At 42.7% G+C, this 22929-nt stretch overlaps 1 protein-coding gene across 1 annotated transcript in view; it reads left to right on the top strand.

The window, feature by feature from the left end:
* LOC135479352 (uncharacterized) overlaps window positions 1–22929 on the top strand; it is a 39491-nt gene that overhangs the window by 265 nt on the left and 16297 nt on the right. Inside the window, exons 2-4 of the mRNA XM_064759176.1 lie at window positions 6836–7054; window positions 17819–18184; window positions 22159–22260. Of these exons, the coding sequence (XP_064615246.1) occupies window positions 6836–7054; window positions 17819–18184; window positions 22159–22260 (687 nt within the window). The remainder of the gene's footprint in view (window positions 1–6835; window positions 7055–17818; window positions 18185–22158; window positions 22261–22929) is intronic.

The raw sequence follows: 22929 nt of genomic DNA, 5'->3' as shown, positions 1-22929 counted from the left end.
TTTGAAATTCGGCCTCTTGTCACTTTGCCTCAGTTGTGGTTTTATTCTGTAGGTGTTCGTGTAAATGCTTACGCCGAGTTAGGTAAAAAATATGCAGTGATGTTAATTGTAGTTCAGCGATGGACGACTACGCTCCCGAATTGTCTTTAGCGTTCAGGAAGAGCAATAAAACGCCTCAGTTAGTGCTGACATTTTGTCCAACAGTCAGTGCTTTATAGGACAGGTTACCGCATAGGAAGTTATCCAACAAAACAGAGAAATTCGCAAATATCTGCAACATTTCTTTCAAAAGAGAGTGAACTGTTGAGTACAAGGCCAGCTTTTAATACGACTTAGGTTTGAATTCATGTACACAGCTCTACCAAATGAACTATCAAGCTAGATTGTGTCAGGATAGCTATTTAAGTCTTAGAAATTCAGTACGTATTTTTTCGAAAACAAATTTGTTAAATTTAATAGAAATTCTGTTGTCTGAGTGTTGCTGGAAAGTATTCCTATTTTTAAGTTTTATTAATCAAGATTAGCTGTGAGAGCAGCTCATAGTACTAAGTGATATGTGCAATACAGTTCTTGGTGCAGTGCAGTGCAGAAGGATGGAGAAAAGACAATAGAGGTGCAAAGGAAGTACAGCTTGGGATGGGGCTAATAAATGGTACGACTGGTGGGCAGATGAGCGTTTTTTTCAGACTTTCGTGATACAGAGTAACACATAATTTAAAGAATTCGCACAGATATTCTAATGACTATTTAGACAAATTAAGTCGCTATAAGAGTTTGTAGCTACCTGTTTCGGATAAAGCGTTTAGACTGTGATATATGAACGGCATTAACTGGAAGTATCAATGTTAGTGGTAACATCTAAACTGCTATCCCTGAACAATAAACGTGTGGCTGTTACATCTGTCGTGTGTCCAGACGCAGATATTCCGTCCAAACGGCGCTATGTTCACTATATAAATTGTAGAACAAAAATTAGTATTCAACAGTTTAATTACTTTCACCATTTAAGCGTTTTTAAGGTTATTAAGAAGATCGTCCTTCAGTAGTCTACAGTCGTTCCTCATGGACAGAGATCAATATTTTCAGGTTTCCATCCACAATAGAACAACGGAGGTGGTCTGGATATTTATACATTCCTGTGAAATATACTCGGCGTTATTTGTAAATCTTATAGTGAGCGGCAAGGAATTCCGGTCACAGTTCGCTGTTCGCTACGGGAAATGTGTGAATTCATAAGAAAAACATTGGGGATAAGGGTTCTGTCAGCTTTCATTTGAGTCAAACAGAGGTGTAATATGTGAGTAGGAAAATGTTGTGAGAAATAGTTTCATTAGTCCTATCTCTAAATACAGCTAGCAACTCAAGTGAAGTGCTTCTCGTAACACCAGATATTGCGCTAAGACAATCTTTTTGGATATGTGTCCGCGCACTCCATGCTAACTCTTATGGATATTTTACACATGTTTTCTAATACGATCTAACTTGTATTTAAAAGTACAAAATATTGCTCATTTTTTGATTGGCTGTAGATATAATATTTTCAACGTGCGCATTCCAAGAGCCAACGTTAGAAGAGACAACACCCGGGTGTTTATGTGTAGGCAAGATATTTACTGTGGTAAACCTAAAAGGTTAAAGAACTGGGAAAGTTATTCTAGAAAAGAATTCTTTGACTCACACCATCTGGGCTTAACGATTTCGATGTGTCTATATTACTTAAAATCTCCATTTTTTCATCTGAGGTAGTAATGTTATCAGAAAGACTAATTTCAGGAGTGCCAGTCAAAAGTACCAGTATCCAGTATCGTTGGTACAACATAAATTAAAGAAATAATTGCTCAGCACAGATGCTTTGGATTTTTTTTCGGTAAGTAAAACCATCAGAGGTAACAATAGGTGGGAAAAGGTTTATATTGTTTTGAATCATTTTTCAGCATGCCTTTTGCAATTTTCCACCAAACTTTATCTGCCATCTTACAGGTTGAGATTCGTACTTTGGTGCTTTCAGTATAGTCTAGTTTTGCTGGTGTGATTAATGATGTAACTTTATTCCTTTGTTGTTTGTACAGATTGATATTGGTTACTGTTTTTGACAACGCGAACGATTAAATGAACGACAGCGTTTTTTTTCTATTATTTCTCGCTTATTTTCAGACGTCATCCCACTTTTATTTTTCAATTTCACAACAACTGTCTTATTAGATAATAATTCACAGCAATAATCAACATCAGCATGTTGGTTAATTTAGCCCCAATGACAGGTTGACAAAGAATCTCTAAATAAGTCCCGGTTAGCATTTCTATAGTCCCATAATTCATTCCATTCTTCTAGGACGATATTAGGTGGTCTATATATAACACAAAGAAGAGTATTTAACTTGTCTGCAATTTCACTCCTCATTAAATTTAGACATAATGTGTTCAAACTGAGAAAGGTGGTTAGCAATAAGATGTCCTCTATCACGACGAAGTGGATCGTGATATCCAGATATAAGAATTGCATTGTTACAGAATCTGTCAGTAAGATGCGTTTCCGTAATAGCAAATTGCAGTCTGCTACTGTATATACATAGAAAAAAATGATATAAGACACAGTTATCACAGCAAAATATGTAAAAAAAAATGCTATAAAGTTGAAAAGCCGAGAAGAGGAAGTTCAGCATTGGGAATATGGCACTGGCGGACAATTTACTCCGGGTAGCCATGTTGTAGAAGTATGAACTTGGCTACTTACTAGCGCTGAAAGCGTCAGGTGATAATTGGCTGTCATGTCAATAAACCCGTTAGCTCTCGGTTGTCAGTATGGTTTCTTATAGTGGATAAACAGATATCTCTGCTATAAACTGCTATGGATTTTGCGGTTAGTTTTAAGGACACGACGGCACCTGGCTAATACATAATTCAGTCTGTAAAGGTGTGGGAATGAACACATGTAGACCGTCTGATGCGGCTGTTATGGTTTATTAGGAGTTGGTGAACGCAGGCGTGGTACAGATGTGAGGGAGAAACAATAAAAAGCTACAATGTACAAAAATATACACCAGATACACTCACAGTGAAGTATTGTTTTATCATGAAAAGGCATTTCATATACAGACACAATTCAGATTTACATCACTCCATGAGAACCAAAAGTCACATCCTCTACTGCTACTAGCCAATGCCTAGAACATTACCTTATCTTATCTTATCACAAGACAGTTCCCAGAATAGCTATCATAGAATTACAACTGCAATTCTCACATCACCTATTTATACATATACACAAACATGCTTTATCAGCAAAAACTGGGCCTCCGTGGCTCAGTTGGTTAGCGTAAGGTAATGACCCAGAAGCCTCTCACCAATGCGGTCGCTGTGAGTTCAAGTCCATCTCATGCTGGCTTCCTCTCCTGCCGTACGTGGCACGGTCTGCGGATGGTCGTGGGTTTCCCCCGGGCTCTGCCCGGTTTCCTCCCACCATAATGCTGGCCGCCGTCGTATAAGTGAAATATTCTTTCGAACACCAATCAAATAAATAAAAAATAAATCAGTGAAAACATCACTAGTACTGACCACTCAATAAACATTTCAAAACATTATTTACAGTCTTATCTGTATATAAGTAATGTTAAAACTTGTAAAGAAATATTAATCTAAATTTCGACAACTGATAGTTTTGTCACAACTGACAATTACTAAAAACAGAAATATCTCCATTCATTTAGTTCAACAATTTAACAGCTGCCTGGTCCTATCCGGATACACTGTAGTCTATGAGAATGTAACATGATACACAAGACACCTCTACCACATCAGGACAGTAATATTTCGTTTTAGTAACAATATCATCTGCACATAGTTTTATCTAACCAGAGGGTAAACTCTAACATTCACCCTCAAGAGAGCTACAGCATCCAATTCAGGAAAGCAGCTACATAACCTAAAATATTCTTTTGGATTTCAGCCACATAATAATACTGGCAGCATTGTTCCCTTCTTAAATTAAATTATGCTGTCTTTCACTCTATGTGCAAAATCTGAATGAAAGAGTCGGTAGATTACCTGAAGTCGGTACAGCCAGCTAGACCGAATACTTACACCGTTGCAGGACGAGGACGAGCAGGACCACTAAAACACGAACCTTGGGTCCACAAACATCGCCCTGACTGAGGGCCAAACTAAAAGAAACATCGGCCCTTTGAACACGGAACAGAGCTGATACTGTTTGGATGGGTATTAGGCGTTTTTGTTTGTATTTTCTCATTGTCACATGGCTTATTACCGACGGTACGGGAGAGCTCGTAGGTTTTGTGACGTTACTTTAGATAGCTATAACATGGCAAAATGGCCTCACCAAATGAGTGGCTAGGTACTGACGATTGTTTGCTATTTGTTTTGTTGATAAGCGGCGTAGAATTGTTAAAATCTTTTTAGAACATTTCTGGAATGCTACTTTATTAATTAATTCAACTTTAGTGGCTGACTTTATGTCCACTTTAATAACACAAACGTTGAGGTGTATATGGAGAGATGAGAGGACCTGAGTTCGATTCAATATCTCCGCATAATAAAAGAAAACAAATTATACAATATGGCCACACAATAGACATTACGATTCAATGGATGGACAGAATTTTGCTAAAAATAACTGTATCAAATTAGATTAGAAACAGTGCATAATTAAATTAAGTGGGACACAACCTTTGGACATCAGCCCTCGACCAAATAAACCTACACGAAATGTGATACCAGAATGTAAGGCTGGCTAAAGAACAAAAAAATAAAAACCAAAATAAACGAACAAGAAACCCGAATTTTAAGTGCTAGACACTGAGGCTCAACATAATGAAAAAACGTGTAACTGTTCAGTAGAATGTTTGCCTTATCACTCATGTGATTATTTCACAATTATTATTCATAGCTCATCGTGCCAAGTATCAAAACATGAATTCCGATTGATGCCACGACCATTACATGACACAGTACGAGCTAGTTTTTGGTCGAAAGTAGATAGGTCGCGTTTGCTGGACACCTGAGGGCCTTGACCCCACTCGCGTAGACGATAAAACAGATTCCCATCATGCGTCCAGTTACTGTGAATTAGTGTCTCTTCTTCCAAACCGAGCATCGATTTGAACAAGTTATAGCTGTCCTTGGTCAAGTTTTCATTTATGAACACGCGAGATGTGGATGGGAGGTCTTTCTTGAAATTCGTTTTAGGTACGATATGAATTTAACGATGATGTGCGATTGATATGGTCTGATGAAATAAGAACGGGAAATGTCGTCGTTCGTAATATTTATGGGTTGTTGGATTGTATGGTCCATACGGGACCATACAATCCATAACCTATTTATTATACACTCACTTGTCAAAAACGTAAGTAAATAAACTTGAGCGCTAAAGAAATTGGGTAAAACCGTGCTAATTATTTCATATCGCGTAACTATGGCGGATAGCTGGTTGCGGATGAATATGGAATACTGAATGGAGCACTTTCATTGGCTGACGGAAAACTGGGTCAGGAGCACGTGGCCGAAGCGGTATTTTACAAACAGAAGTGTAAAGAAAAGGAATGCAGACGTTTCAGTGAAAATCAAAAGTGCAGTTATTGCGCCACCGAACAGACTAGTGTAATCTTTACAAGATGAGCATGAAAGAGAAGTAGAGTTTGCTGACAAAGTTAGCTGATTATCCGTAGGATTCTGTGCGGAAGTTGATGGCATCAAAGTCGTGAAAACTACGTTCGTGTGCACTTGAACTGACTGGCCAAGGAGTGGAAGCGCTGGAGATGGTTGACTGAAGGCGCGATTGCCCTGAAGTAAACTCGGCCTTTGCTTCTGCTCCACGTGATCTAATTTAGAATCAAGGGATTTGTGTCCGGTGACCTGCATAATTTTGTGGAGTGAGGCCAGATTTTACAAGGGTTTGGACGGCTGTTTTTCAGACCGAGTGATTAGTTTTACGGCCTTTCAGTCCAGCAGCCTCGGCTGCCCTCTTCATTAGCTCTCCCAAACGATGCTCTCCCCTTGGAGTGAAGGAATACCACACAGCTGCATCAGGTTTAAGGCGACATTCGGAAATTGGTGTGAGGCAGAACGGACTGTCCGGAGACACAGATTTTTCTGGACGAGCACGGACGAACATCTTGTTGTGTCGTCTGCTTGTTGACAAACAGAAAGTAGTCCGTACGTGTGACGTCACAGTTACAACTGTACAACATATTAAAAATATTGGACAATTGTGTTTACTACATAATATAGTAGGCGCTGGACACTTATGTGTATAATAAGAACGGATATAGGCCTAGATGTTGCAAGTCGACACACGGCGTCATGTGTTGTTTCATCCGCTCTAAGTTCCGAACCAGATATGCGCACAGATTCTCGACGGCTATATTGCTCAGACCTATCGCACAATAAAGAATTCTCAAATTTAAGTTGTGTTCTTTCTTTGGCCTGTCTTCTATTTTGGAATCTAAAAAGGCAACAATGTTATTAAAACCAGTTGTTTTGTCAGTCAGAATGTATTCTGCTATTGCAGCAGATTATTCTGTGAAATACGTCACAATATTGCCTAATAATAACAGAACAAATTCCAGCTTCACTCAGACACCAGATTTTCTGTTAAAATTAAAAGATTAATTCTTGAGTGTTGAAGTTTTCCTTGATTATACTGGCAGTTGTTATGTTTTTTAAAATGCAAAATGGGTTATTCCTTGCTATAGGGGTGCTATAGATAACGCAGTTTCCAACACCCCCTCCCCCCTACCACGCCCCAATTTTTTTAATACTGTTTCACATATGCTAAGCTGTGAAAATGTAAAACTTGTCAACTGTTTATATATTTCAGGTTGTGGACACATGATATCGAAAGAATTACAAAGGATTTCAGATCCGAAAGACTTTTGTCTACATTTGATGAATGTTGGTTATTTCACACGGAATAACATCGTGGCTATACAGGCTCTATTGTGGAACCTTAGAAACATCTTGCTATATAATGAGGTGTCAAAGATGGCCAGCAATATCAAAGATATCCTCTACTTTTGTGAACCCAATCCAATACCAGGTACGTAGAATTTGTCATTATAAGAACATAGGCCTAAATGCTTATTTTTTTAGAAATTGCATCTTAATATAGTTTTATAAATATTTTCAATGTTTTGGTAAGAATAATATTTTTATAAATATTTGGAAAGACCGTGCCAGAGCCTCTTTTAGCACAATTGGAGCTGCACCAAACCTAAGACTGTAGCTTCTGAAATAGCTTTAAAACCTAATGACGTCATCGATAGTTTATCGCATTGTTAGTAGTAAGTAGATCAAAGATCATAAATCTCATATTTTACTGCCTGCGGGGCGCGTGCTAAAACGCGCGTGAAAAAATGAATGGATAGATATCACATGCCAGAACAGCCTCTGGCGGCATCGTTAATTTCAACAGCCACTTTTGCCATCAGTTTGTTACTCTTCGGACTGAAATCAGTGACTGTGTAGACTGGCACCCCCTTTTGTCCAGTTATACCTGGAGAATATGGCGCCGTAGGCCGCTCGCTGGACAGTTTCGAACACTACTGTGTATGGGTCTGAACGTATTTACATGGCTGTAGGTTTTTCCTACTTAATTACGTCTTTTTTACGTATTACGGCTTTAAACGTTTTGGGCAGGTGATATAATTGAAATAATGTTTCCTGCTATGGGCATATAGCGGCAGTTTTAGTCAGCTGGGTGCACAAGGTTAAAAACAACGTTCATATACTGGTCCACCTTATTGACTATAAAACTGCCGCTATACATCCCTAACAGAAATTGGTTTATTTCTTGATTTTACCTTTGTGTTCACTTTATCTCTTTTATGTATTATTCATGTCGTATACCATTCTTTACCAAACAAAATCGTATAATTTGTGAATAGACACTGACAAAATATACCTACTTAATTATTGTTAAGGAGCTCATGTTATTTTGACATATGTACCAAGCCCTAAACACTTTATTCCAAAAATTGTCTTGGATTAACTCAGTATTTTAAGTTTCGAAAATCTCTTCCCACCAATGTACACATATTCCTTGTGGGTACATGGTATTTGTCAGTACAGGAGTGTAGGCCTACTCCATGTTTGTCTATTTTACGTGAGTATTTCTTACATTTATAAGATTTTTAACTCTTCCATAGCATAACATGTTGAATCCTGTCATTTCCTCCATTTTAAGTCAAACAGTATTAAACTCTGATGTACTTGGTATAGCTAGGAAAAGAAGTGAAAGATGAGCCAAAACTGTCACTTTATGCATTCTGTTTTCTGTGTATGTTAATTCTTCAATTTCTGCTTTAAATCTTAGATTTAAGACAAACAATTCAACATGCACAACCAGGGAATTTTGGTAAAAGAAAAAAAAAGCTAAAAGCATAAAAGAAAACAGCTCAATTCCAATCGAAAGGACCTGGGCACAGTTTCAAAGAAAAAAGGTGAACGTCGATACATTGTTTCAACCAAAAATTGACGTTTCTGATCGAGTGTGCATATTTGGCGATTTATTACTAAGAAACCATCTCTTCCATGGCTATATGTCGTATATGGGCACTTGGCCAAGTTTTATACTCGGATTTGGAAATACACAGAGTTGTAGTAGGGTTTTAAAATTGACACTTTATATCGTGCCTCTCTGAGGCCGATTTTCCGCCTTACCGTACCAGTTCCTTTTGTTATTATTTTAGATTACACCAGATATTTACCCGTCACAAAATGTCTGCTTCGTAGATGCTTATAGAGATATCATGATTCTAAAGTTTGAAAAAGTTATAAAACGACCCGCATTATAAGTTTTACAAACTTGTAAGTTTTAAACTGTAACACATGCACAGTCGAGAGTTGAACATTTGACATAAAATACTAGGAGATTTTAGCATTCCTCTCCGGCATCCTATTCCATTTTGAAACTAGAACGCATGGGTTTAAAATGGGTCTGGTTTTTGTGCAGTGCAATTGGAGCATTATAAGCCCCCATTAAACTTTACTTGCCCAAATTTTCACTTAGGTTTATACACAAACGCACATGTAGGCCAAGTAGGCCCCTGTGCATATAATTTTGCATTTTCGTTTTGTAAGGAACAATTCTGATCACTCAGGGAAAGAACTGTATTCAAATACCCCTTGAGATAGACTCAAGGGATCAAGAGATAGTCAGGTGTAAACTCGAAATGGTGTAATCATTCGATGGGTGCGTCCTTTATACAACACTGGAAACTGCTAAGATAGGTGAGCTAGCAGCCACCAAGGAATTAGGTCAGTGACCTACGTGACCTGGCTTAAGACTAGGGTACTATAGGGTAGATAATGTGCAGTTTTATGAAGCTTACATTTCAATGACACGAACAAATCATTTTAACGTCATTTTCGTAATAATTTTATGCATAAATTCCTCTTGAAAAAGGCCTCTTGTGTTTGAAAAGGGTAAAGATTAACATTAGTTGTGATGATATGATATGAGATGAAAATGATATGAGAGATACCGTAAGGAACACAGCTAACAGCAAGGTTAAAAAATATTTACGATGAATAATGCCCTTTAACCCCAACTAGTGAAGAGTCCTCAAAAACAAAATCTTCGGCAGTTTTCCGTAAAATTTTTCGACCTATGTGACGATGAATCACCAAGATGAAACGTGGAATAAGGGATTTATGTTGGAATGACGTCATGTGCGTTTTGACGTCAAGTGTTCTTGCATGACGTCAAACCAGGCAAAATTGAAAACGATGGAAAGCTTTAAATTTGTATTATCCCCCGAAATTAACAACAGCGGTTTCAATACCATGCATTTTTTACAGTTTATGAAAGCAGTTCAGATTATCTCGACACGTATCATTTCACCTTGCTTTCGAGACATACGGCATTTGACACTGAAGTAGCTCTTTTAGGCATTTATGCTTCCAGTGTTGTCAGTATGGCTGTTGACATATTAAATGAGGTTAAACACCACTTATTTCTGTCAATTTTGTTTTATGTTAGCTTCGAAATTACACAGAGAAAATACTTAAAGGAGAAGAAAACTTAAATATCAAACAAATACAGTTGAAAATAGTATGCATTTCCTCGCATTTACATGCCATAAAAAATTCTAATATGTACCTCAAGGTGATAAATTATAAATAAATTCAGCGCAAAAATCCGCTGTGAGCGACTTCATTTTGCCTAAGAACTAGTCCTGGAGTCTGATGTGTTAGTAGAAGAATTTCTGTCGGAAACCACCAGTAGTAGGGAATGTTGCAAACGTGTCACCTGGAGGGTGTGCAATTTTGATGCTACGCAGGTGTCGTTGAGTCCGCGCTCTGTGAGGGAACTGAATTTTGTTGACAAATGCATGTACACTGGGTAATATATATCCGCTGTCTGGGATAGGTTCACTCACTACACAAGGACACAAAGGACGACGCCGGACTAGGCCTCACACCGGCCGCCAGCCAGCTCGCCAGCAGCTGCAGCCACCGTCACCACGGCGGCGAGTACGGAAGCGGGTTCAGAGAACGTTCGCGGGTAGAGACTCAGACCCGGTCGATGACGCTCTCCATGCATTGTACTATGACCCGGACAGTCCAGCGGCTTACAGCGGCGTTCAGCCCTTGCTCAAGGCAGTCCAGCAACATGGAATCAGAGTCAGTTGGGCCCGTGTGTCGGTTTGGCTGACTCAGCAGGACACGTACACGCTGCACCGTCCCGCTCGACGACACTTCCCTCGTCGGCCGCGGCTGACAAGTTTTATCAGGTGGAGAAGATCTTGAGAAAAGAGCGTCGCCGAGGAAAACTGTACTATTGGGTGAAGTGGATCGGCTATCCACCCAGCTTTAATTCTTAGATGCCGGAGGATGACGGGGGTAACTGTCACTCCCTACCTCAAGGCCTACCTCAAGGAATGGATCAATGGGTACAAGGCTTGCGCGAGAATAAAGGCACCGTGGCAGTCTTGCTCGGAGTTCTCTTGTAGATCGGAGTTTTAGTGGGTTGATTGGCCGCGGAACTTAGCGGGCAGCTCCTCCAAGACCAGTCGACCCTTCAATATTTACAAGGGCAATTGAACAAGACGCTCCTTCGTTGGTCTGGAAAGCCTTTCTCCCCGCCGCCGCCGCTCCCGTCTCCACCACCACCATCACCATCGTCGGGTGACTTTGCTTGTCGGCTTAACAGCACCGCCCCGGGCGAGGACCTGACTTTCATCCCGCTACCCAACACGGCGTTTACCCCCCGAATAAGGACGCGTCCACGGACATAACCGTCACTCCCCGGTTAAAGTTTACGGGATTCCCCAGTTCACCCCAACTCCGTCGGCGTCACCGACCATTGCTCCCTAACAACGCTTCGGTACTGCGATCACCGTCTTCACACCCATCTATTCTTCACCCAGCACGGTGCGGTGCGGTAGCAGCAGCGCGAGTAACAGTCTGTCTACCTTGCCCGCCTCACCCGTGGCGGCTAGCAGCAGAAACAATCGTAGTAGCAGTCCGTCTACCACGCCCTCCCCACCTGTGGCGGCCAGCAGCAGCAGCCGTCGGAGTAGCAGCCCGCCTACCTCACCCTTCCAGTGTGGAAAGTCTGTGTTTGTAAAACAGCTGGTGCAGCACGCTCAAGCTCTCATTACCCACCCCCTCAATGCGTCGTCTGGCGTTACGGGGAGTGGCAGCCGTTGTACACCACGTTACCCAACGTTCGGTTTGAAGAAGGTGTGCCCAGCCCGTCGGCATTCGACCCGGGGGAGCGGACGTTAGTCGTGGTGGACGATTTGATGGCCAAAGCAGACGAATGCGCGACAAAACTATTTACCAAAGGCAGCCGCCACCTCAATATCAGCATGGTGTACATCATGCAGAAATTGTTCAACAAAAGCAAAGATCAGCGCACCATCAGTCTGAAAGCACACTACTTGATGTTAAAAAACGCGCGAGACGCGTCTCAAATTACCATGATCGCTAAACAGATGGCTCCGGGGCAGACGCAGTACGTGCGCGAGGGGTTTGAGGATGCCACCACCGAAACCTCACTGGTATTTGCTGGTGGATTTCAAGCAAGCCACACCCGAACACCTGCGACTTCGCACCCACATCTTCTCCGGGGAGATTCAGTCCGCCTACCTCCCCAATTCATCAAACTTCCTACGCACATTCTGCCGAATCAGTTTTTTCCACGTCAACCACCCGGGATGTCACGCCGGCTCCAACTTTACGGTCCTTTGCTGTCCCTGCTGGCTCGAACCACCCCTGCCATTCGACGCGCCGTGCTGTGCGGCAATTATCCGGGTTTACGTCGGTGTTTGTGTGAATGTGCCAAGAATGTGTTAAATGGAAACATTCCACTATCGCCGGTTCAGAAGGTGAAGTTACAGCGCCACAAGACGGGTCTTTGCACCTTGGCCGTTCCAACGGGGTGGGAGGGACGTCTAAAACGGAATGTCCGACGCACCCATTCGTCACCGGCACGCAGAACCCAGAAGACGTACTGCTCCCACTCGTCCTCGCCTGCCCGTTAGGCACAAAAGACGTACGCACCCGCGCCAACCTCGACTCACCAAACTCCGCTCCACACCGGATATTTTTAGCTAACACCATGGCTCTCCCCCAAGCCTAGTGTTGTCCGTCGGTTAGCAGTGACTTTGATTTGTGAACCTTACCCCCTGCCGACAGCAACGTTGGAGAAGGTCGTAGGGATGCCTACAGTTCCATGGGCAGGCTTAGCGTTGTGGGGCCCGTGATATTTCTCATCAACAAATCGGACGGTACTTCTACTTGGCCAACACCATATTATACGTGAAGGCGAAAATCCTCGACGGGGATGGAGAGGTTGTGAAGGACGGCAAGAGTGTAGCTTTGACTAACGTATGGCTGCTTTCGCAGTGGCAACAGGTCGACGTCTCCCTGAACGACAAACTCATCACCGCTTCAACCATCATGTACCCGTACTGTGCGTACATAAAGACGTTGTTGTCTTACAGCGTAGAGGCCAAGAACACCCAGCTGTTCTCCGCCTTGTGGTATATGGACACCCCAGGGAAGTTTGACAGGACGGATGAGACCAACACGGGGTTTGACGTACGGCTGCAGCTCACGGCCCAAAATCGGTCGGTTGATATGCTGGGGCGCCTGCACTGCGACATGTTCCTGTAACGGCGTCACCTGCTGAACAACATGAGCCCCCGCATCCGTCTCACCCCGTCCATGGACGCGTTTGCCTTGATGTCCGGTGAGGAGACTCCCAACTACAAGACCAGCTTGGAGGAGGTGTTGATCTTTGTGCGCAGTCAAACTGACGATAACATCACCAGTCCACTCGACTTTGAAGAGAGCGTTTATCAAAGTCCTAGTGGTTGCGTCGAGGCAACCATTTGTCCCGCTCCGCCTCGTATACCACCCGCAGCTCAGGTTTAACCAGAAATTCCCAGTCTGGGTCAGACCAGGCCATGTACGCGGAGTCCGTATCCATCTCGCAGTACTGCCTGTCCGCCTTGTTAAAAAAACGACATGAAATCATAGTAAAACTCCAACATACGGAGTTTGGCATACTGGTACACCATACATCCTATCTGCAAGGGTAGGTTATAACGAATGGTCCTCTTGCTGCTCACCACTTCGAAGGTGTCGTCATCGATTTGGTCGAGGGTACGGTTCCGCACACTCTCCAGTAACTTACGCGTCTTTGTCAGATTTTCACATCCACATGCCGGTCTTGGTTTGTCTCGGTATTGCCATAGCCGGAATTAACCAACATTTTACCACCAACAGGGGGAATCATCGTTTCCCCGACAAGGGCCTTGTCAGGGTCGGCGTCCCCTCTAGCGGCGGTTGGGTGACGGCGTGCGCGAATGATAGGAAGGCTCGCTCGGGCGTGTACTCCATCACTTGATAGACGCGGGTCACTACTAACCCGTGAGCGAGATACCACTGGAGCAAGGGTGTGGCCAGCAGATATTCCGACCGAACATACTCCCGATCAGCACACGCCTGGAACCGGGGTTATTTACTTCCGCGACTCCGCCATGGTGGGGCCTATGTCCTCCCGGCTCACATCAATGTTTTTAAATATGCGTTGACATTCCGCAAAGTCCGCTTTGATGCACGTGGATGTCGCATTAGACAAAGCCAAACAACGGACCTAGGACGACAGCCTCCACCAGCTGAGCCTACGTCTTGGGCTGTCGCTGTGACGGGGCTAAGGCGTACCGTTGCAGGAAGGCGCGCAAGGCTGGGTTCGTTTCCCGCAAGCGAAGAAACTCTCACTCCCATATGTACACCAATTGGTAGTCCTGGGAACAGATGTAGGCCTCATTCGTTTCCACTTCCCGGCACAAGTCTTGAGGTGTCAACCGTCGCTGGTCGTTGTAGCGCAGCTTACCCTGGCTTGGGTGATTCAGGTGACAGCCGGGGTAGTGGTAATAACAACCGTGGAACTGGAAGACGGTGGGTCGTCCGTCAATGTGGGCGAACCCGTCTACGGGGAGTTGCCGATCACCGACCCGCTTCTCGGTGTGATTCAGCCGGTGGCAGATGTTTACCCCCAGCTGGTACAACTGCCAGTCCGCCATTCTTTAGCCAGACGCGTGGCGGTGCCGGACGGAACGAACTGTTTGAGCCTTGTCATCAATGCTTTAAGATTAAAACCACACAACAAAACAATTGCGGACCAAGAGAAATAAGCTGATAACACCAGCTGTGTCACTTCGAAAGCAGTTCCCCAGTAACTCTAAAGTATCGAAAATTGGACCATGTATAGTACAAAATACGGCATGTGTTTATACTACGGCGAGCGTTCGGGTGTACCAACTGAGAAAGAAAAGTCCTTTCTTGAAGTGATGTGTCCACACTAGACGGGGGCATCGCCGCGTAGACACTATGCAAAATAATGAGATTCTCAATGCTATACAATGTTATAGAATGTTACACTATACAATGTTATTTCGCTCCCTTCTCGAGCACGACTCCCTCCTCCTCCTCGCTTATTGGACGACGCAGCGCGGACTTCAACGAGATAACCGAGCGGGAAAACACACACGCCCAACCCAATCACCTCATTGGTCCGTTTTGGCGCCACGCAGCTTAACACGCATACTTTACAAGCCTACTCGGGGGCCTCCGTGGCTCAGTCGGTTAGCGGTCTAGCGCAGCGTAATGACCCAGGAGTCTCTCACCAATGCGGTCGCTGTGAGTTCAAGTCCAGCTCATGCTGGCTTCCTCTCCGGCCGCATGTGGGAAGGTCCGGCAGCAACCTGCGGATGGTCGTGGCTTTCCCCCGGGCTTAGCCCGGTTTCCACCCACCATAATACTGGCCGCCGTCGTATAAGTGAAATATTCTTGAGTACGGCGTAAAACACGAATCAAATAAACAAATAAATAAACAAGCCTACCCATTACGAGGGTAGCGCCCTCCAGCGGGACAGTGCAGCGTATACGTGTCCTGCTGGGCCAGCCAAGCCGACACACACGCCCGACTCACTTTAAGTCCATGTTGCCAGGCTGCCTTCTGTGATGTCCAATCATTATTGTTTTATTCATTTTACATTTTAAAAAGGCACCAAATCCAGAGAATATGACCACAGAAACGTACTATACGATACTATAGATATACAATACTAGCGCGTGTGTATTTGTTCCCCCAGTGGTACGTCCTCTGGTGTCGCACCCAGTTGTCCCGCCTGGAAAAGTGCCTGGCGCACGTGCCGCAGGTAAACTGTGACCTCTCCCCCTCTGCGCCCTGCGCCCTCTCGTGTCGCAAGCGATCGCTCCGTCGAGAAAAGCACACGTCCGACAAGTAAACTTTCCCGAAGCCTCTCCTCCTCCTCCTCCTCTTCTTCCTCCTCCTCCTCCTCCTCCCTCTCCGTAAACCATGATGGCAGCCTAGCATCAGTAGTATATTCTCTGGCTGAACATGATCTGGTGTTGTCTAGACGTTATAGTCGGAGTAAGCTCCACTCATTGACACACCGACAATGTGTCAACGAAATTCAGTTACCAAAACCGCGCGGTCACCTCCATTGGTCAGTTTTGGCGCGAATGGAGCTGAAGGAGCTACTCAACCCAACTTTACCATCCGACGTTCAGTTATGGCACGACAAATGGAGCTCTTCCATTGATCAGTTTTGTCGCGACATGGAGCTAAATTGGCTGCTCTCGCGTGTGACATCAGTTTTGGCGCAAATGAAATGGAGCTCCCCCAGGTTTGGCGCGAACGACATGGAGCTTACCCATTGGTCCGTTTTGGCGCGACATGTAGCTGATGCTCTCGCGCGTGACATTTTTTGACGCGACATGGAACGCATGACGTCACGCAGCTTACGTCAGGCGCAGAGTGCGGACGTATCAATACCTGCGCCTCATCAAAATTGTGACACGTTTGCAACATTCCCTACTACTACCACCGAAGAGCAGTTCGTACATTTCCGGTAGAAAATGTACGTGACCTGCCAACCGCCGATACTTCGCGTTGCTGCGGTGATTTCCGCTTGACGATCGGGTAACCGAAATCTTGGGCGTTGGTTCCGAGTTTGCACGTACAAGCCGGTAGTTTTACCGACTCTCATTGACTGAGCAGCGGTAGATCCAGGGTCAATCCTGGGTCGAGTCATACCTAAGGCCTTAAAAGAGGAAGTTGTAACTTCCTCGCTTGGCGTTCAGCATGAAGGGTATAGTGCAACGACTGGTTGACCCGTATCAGTATAATGGCTCGGGCGGGGCGCCTTACTTGCCTTCGGTGCGTCGTCTTAGTGAAGCAGCACCAGATAAAAGAGCAGTGGAAATCCGTCCTGCAACAAGGAGGCACATAACATGCACTCTAAGGATTCCTTCGTCGTCATATGACTGAAAAACTGTTGAGTACGACGTTAACCCCCAACCACTCACTCACGTATTGGCTGCGAGGCAACACACCCTCAGCATAAATTAAATGGTGTTAAAGATGGATGACGCGATGGACTCGGCGACTTATGTCAGCTTTGCCATTTTCTGACTTTACGTGTATGACGAGGAAAAATCGCAAAATTATGCAGCTGGCACCACCAGATAGAAAAAATTGTGCTCTTTTCAGCCTATGTTTTTAAATCTTCTTCTCCCTTGAACTGTAAAAAGAAAAACATTTGGCGATACGAAATGTAATCACATATACATATAAACCTTTCTCAAATTCATTCAATAATTTTTTTTCATAACACATTATAAACATAAATCACTTTACAACACTTTCTAAGGATATGCAAAATCTTTCGGTTAAGCACGCTGAACCCACCCATAGCGGTCAGTTAACGCTGGACATATATGTACTGAAAAAGTATATGGTAGAGGGATCTGGGTTCATAAAAATATACTGAACTACGGATTTGAAAAATTTGTACTTTCTTCTAACGGTCTGATTTCAAGATTATTCTCGGCCTTACAGGTAAGAGTGTCAGACCTAACTGCGAGTTTGTGCTATCAAGTGTTGGAGGATATCACTGCACAATGTGCAAACTGGCGGAATGTCGCTACACTCATCTGTTTGAGAATACACAAGACCCACGCAAAGGTGTGAATATGGAATTGTACGAAAATGTCGAAAGTACGAGACAAAACCCCACAGGTTTGAAGTTTGTGCAGAGTTTCACTGTCGTGTTTTCACATTTTACGCCTTTGCTTTTTCATCGTTTTCTGTTTTTGACATTACATTTCTGAGGTTGGAACTAAGATGCGAATGTCCGCACCCGGCTTCCATGCCTGTGGGGAGAGGCTAACGGTATACGTCTACCCTGTCCTTTTTTATTACGGCTTAGGTGTTAGTAAGACACATAAATGTCAGTACTGTTCTCGTTCTGTATTACAGCTACTGATCACGACTGTGTTACCATACATTACAAGCAAAAACCTTCCGAGGAAGAGGTTCAGAGTTTACAACAAAAGTTTGCTAGTGTGTTCGGAATACCATGGAACTTTGTCTTAATTGTTGGATCAAAGCCTACACGTAGCTGGTACATCACCCTGATGTTTCCTGCAGTGTGCACGGAAAAGTTTTTGAAATCTGATTTAAAGGCAGAATTGTTTCGTGAGCAAGTGATAGATACCATAGACCTGCACGGAGAGACCATTGATTTAAGCGGTGAGAAAAAGGCGGTAAAGCAGGAGGAAAAGACTATGGAATCAAGTTATGATCAAGAGACAGACTCCATGGAGACGCATGAAAAACTCATTGGTGAGATAAAATTAGTATTTTACAGTGTTCACCTTCACTTTTTAGCTCACCTGTACGAAGTAAGGCGAGGTATTGTGAAGGGGAGGGGGGGGGGGAGTGTTGGTCTCCGGTTAAGCTTTTTTTTCAGCTCCCGTATAATGGGCATACGTGAATGGAAGGTTAAGCTTTTCTTTCAACTGCCTAGTCTAAGGTATGGTGTGTAAATGTACACACTCGGATGGAAGGTTAAGCTTTTTCAGCTCTCTGGATGTATTTATTTTATTGGTGTTTTATGCTGCCCTAGGTTATTTATGTATTTATTTAATTGGTGTTTTGCGCCGTGCTCAGGAATATTTCACCTATACAACAGCGGAAAGGATTGTGGTGGGAGGGAAAATGGTAGAAACCAGGGGAACCTACGGCCATCCACAGGTTGCTGGAAGATCTTCTCACATACTGCCGGAGAGAAAGCCAGTGTGAGCTGGACTTCAACTCACAGCGATTGCATTTTAAACGGCTTTAAAGGCAATGTAAGAAATCTGAATGAATCTATCCTCACCATTAAAGAAAGTTTTCGTTCGTTTATTCAGTGACAAAAAATATTACTTGAAACTTATGGGATGCAGCCTACTTATCAGTTGTCCACATAACACACACATGTTTGCCCTTTTGGAAAGCTTTTGCGGCACAGTACAGAAAGAGTGAGAAATTCAATGCAGCCCAAGAATGGGAACATGTGACGAAAACTCGCCTGACCAGTGAGAACTGAACCAAACCGTGAGAACTAAGAGGGTGTGTATAGGGGATTTAAGTGTAATATACAAGATATGGATGACAGGCAACGTCAACATAAAGTCACGCTCAGCCACTGCCTTGTGAGGAGGTTGTGCACCAGCTTGCAGCAGTGGTCTTTCATATGCAAATCACGAACGACGATGATTTAAGTATTCCGTCGTAGTCTTTGGGAAGGCACACACACACACACACACCAGCCTGTGACCTAGGACACAGTGGTACATGGCAATAGCCTTTTTGTTCTCATGTACGTGTACTCTGCATGTAGGACTGTGCAAAAAACTTTCTGTAGATAATACGCATACAAGACGAGACTGGGAGAAAATGTCTAAACCCTGGTAAAAGCTTCGAAACAATAGGCTTGTAAGCCGTTCATTACTCTTTAAACATAGGTTGAACAGTGTGTAAGAGTTGTAGTCCTGCATGGAGACTTTATAGCGGAGATAACAAAGTAAAGTCTATATAACTGGTAAATTTTTGCAATAAAAGTCTATTAATCAAAATGACTAAAAAACATTCACAAACCCAACAGAACTAAAACAAATAAGAAAATCAACCTTCCATCAGTACCCTATTTCTTTTAATTTTTAGGATAACTTTCAGCAGTGCTAAAATACTTTATTTGGAAAAGTGAATATGTTGATGTATTATTCATTAGATGGACTGACCATGTCAGAAAAGAGAATCTTTGTAAACTTGTTTTAATTACATGTGTATTTGGTGAAAAGAGCAGACCAGATGTCCCACAAATTAGAAGAAATTGGGTAGGTCCTTGGTAAATGTACACACAATCATGACTAAACAGACAGCGCATTGTCTCACCAGACACCCCGGTTTGCTTAAAAGTCACTGCTGTCAAACAAATGAAATACAATTGATTATGAAATATTTGAGCATGAAAGTATGAAGTATAAAGAGCAGTCCAGTCAAAATATGCTTTCATCTTAATTCTGATTGCATTGTCCACTGAGACTGCTATGTCAGGCGAGCTGGTGGGATTCTCTGGATGCCTTGTTCCATTTTGTAACTGTGAATGTAACAAGTGATATCACACTTCGTGTGGAACCAGAGAGTGTACAAAATAAATCGAGTGGGACGTCATGTAAGGACTTCAGTACTTTCAACAGGGGAACTTCGAGTTTGAACTCTTTTATCGATGAAGGTAGAAAAAGTCCAAATGTGTCATGTGACCGGTCGAGAATGTAAGGCAACCGTCTTTGATCACATTGACTATAACATGCGCGTCTGAAAAAGTGTCATAAAAAGTAATTTAGAGGAGACGAACAATACAGAAAATTGAGAATCTGAACTTTTGTGAACTTGAGAAGTTCCTAATGGGAAGAGGTGCCTTTTGTGCTTTGGAAAGGATGGGGCACGTGATCAGTAAATTAATTTTAACAAAGGTTGCCTAACATTTTCACATGACACTAGGGCTATTTTTACCTGTGACAACTGATAACTTCCCTATTGTTTATCCTGTGTAAGCTAGGACATCCCTGTTAGCTTCGCAAGTTGAACTGAACACGAAAGTTTGACACACGCCCGATTCAAGATAAAATGGTTAATGGTGGATGTGCTGTTGTGTGCATTTCACTTTTTTCAATCCTTGGGTGTAATACATTCGGGAATAAATAATTGAACATATATTTATCTAAGCTTGAAGGCTGTCTGTGGAAAAAAAAACAAATAAATAAATAAACAGCTAAGCTGAGGCCACCTCAGTCTGAGTACGAGCCGATAGTATTGAACTCTGTGTTAATTGGACTTAAACGGGACTTCAGAATGACTTCTTAATAACCCACTTCAAGGCCTCCGGATGCTTCTCAGTGATTTCTGGAACTTAGTTGCCCATACCAAGGGACTTCAGATGGACCTCTTAGACTCTGCTTTATAGAAGATACAGGGAACTTACGGAGAGCTTCTTGGTATTTTACCAAACGCATAAGGGACTTCTGGGTGACTCCCGGGGCTTGAACAAGCTTCCTGAGATTTCATGATTAAATTGCTTGATCTCATGCTTTCATTGCCCTTTGAGTAATTCAATCTATAGGATAGTGACAAAGCACATGTGTAAGGGATCTATAGGACAGTGGTTACTCAGCTAACATGAGATATAGAGAAAGCTATACTCTTGCTGTAGTGCGCCAGTTGACCAGGAGGAATTCGGAGCTGGAAGATGTACAAAATTTGGACTTTCTTTTCTAATATAATTAAAGACGGACAGCATAGAGAGTAAGATCAGAGCAGCGACGACAGTGTGATAGCTGGCAAATGGTCACAGGTAATCGGTGAAATACAGCCTCTGGTCAACTTACCTTCTGTCAGGGTTTTATTCTAAATGTTCATGTAAATGCATAAATAATGGTAATTTACACGCCCCCTAGCACCATGGCTTAAGGAGAATTAGGTACACAAAAAATTGCAGTGATGTTAATTGCAATTTATTAGGCGTCATTGGTCTGGAATTACTAAAAAATGTCATCAATTGCCAAGTGCCGGACGCACGTTTAAAAAGTCTGTAAGTAACCTCCGAATGGTAGTGGGCTTCCCGAGCCGGTTTGTTCGGAATTGCCTGAAACTGCGATGAAATTAATAAATAAATATATGATGAACTTTAATGAGCTCATCTGACACACGCTGTTTTTATTTCATGTTGTCATCGATCAATACATCACAAGGAGACCCTGTAGCCAATTTCATTCTTTGTTACCGACTTTGTTACTTATTTTGTCATACATCCATTATGCAAAGATGACTGCACATCGTTAAGAACACACCTTTGCGACATTTCCAACATTTCCTCAGTGGTAGGGAATATTAATCACAATGAAGTCGAGACATCAGCACGTAAATGTGAACGGTTTCACAAGCTTTCAATGCACATGCCGGGTCATTATCAAGTGATAATGATCCCGGCATGTGGATCGAAAGTGAAACCTTTCACATTTAAGTGCTAATGCCTCGACTTTATGATTATTACGATTAAACCCACATACAACTGTGAATCTCAGGGAATATTGTTTAAAAGCTTTTTAGCGACATTTTGGTTTTTTCTGTGGCGTCCCTGTGATAAGGCATTTATCGACCTAAGATATGAATTCTTCCATATCGTTGTAGTCTAAACTGGATTTGGTAAATGAGTTTTGATAACAAAAACTGCATAAAGTCAAGAATCTATTTTGTCATTGATTTTCCCACAGCCTCTGTTAAGAAATGCAACGATAAATTGAACAAGCTTATCGATTACATCGCAGAGCATATCAAAGACGAAGAGGTGAAGAAGATGAAAGTATTGCTCCAAGGTAAACTATTCTTTTAGCGTTTAGCAATTTATAAGGGATTTAAGAGCGGGTATCATTTTAACAAGGGTATTATGACAATATGAAATAGTTTAGCATAGAGGGCAAAACCAGAGCAGCGACAACAGCTGACAAATGGTCACATGTGACCTGTGAAAAGCGGTTTCTTGTCAGTTTGCCTCAGTTGTAGTTTTATTCTAGATGTTGTTAATGCAAATGCTTAAATTGTAGCAAATTACGCACTCATAGTACAGTGGCTTATGCAGATTTAGTTAAAAAAATGCAGTGATGTTAACTGAAGTTCAGCGATCAACGACTGTCTTTAGTCAATCAGGAAGAGCAATAAAACACCTCAGTTAGTGCTGACATTTTGTCCAACAGTCAGCGCTTGATAGGACAGGTTACTGCATAGGAAGTTATTCAACAAAACAGAGAAAATCGCTAATATCTGCAACAATCGTTAAAAAGAGTATAAACCGATGCGTGCAACGCAAACCTACATGTGCGACTTAAGTTGAGTGCATGTACCAAGTGAGTTATAAAGCTAGATTGTATTGTAGCTATTTCAGTTTTGGAAATTCAATGTGCATATGTATATTGAAGTATTCTCCGATTATGATGGCAGTTATTATGAGATTTTTTACATGACAGATAGATTTTCTGAAAACACAG

The sequence above is a fragment of the Liolophura sinensis genome, chromosome 12, assembly GCF_032854445.1.
Source record: "Liolophura sinensis isolate JHLJ2023 chromosome 12, CUHK_Ljap_v2, whole genome shotgun sequence".
Taxonomy (NCBI): domain Eukaryota; kingdom Metazoa; phylum Mollusca; class Polyplacophora; order Chitonida; family Chitonidae; genus Liolophura; species Liolophura sinensis.
This window is presented reverse-complemented; position numbering and strand designations above follow the sequence as displayed.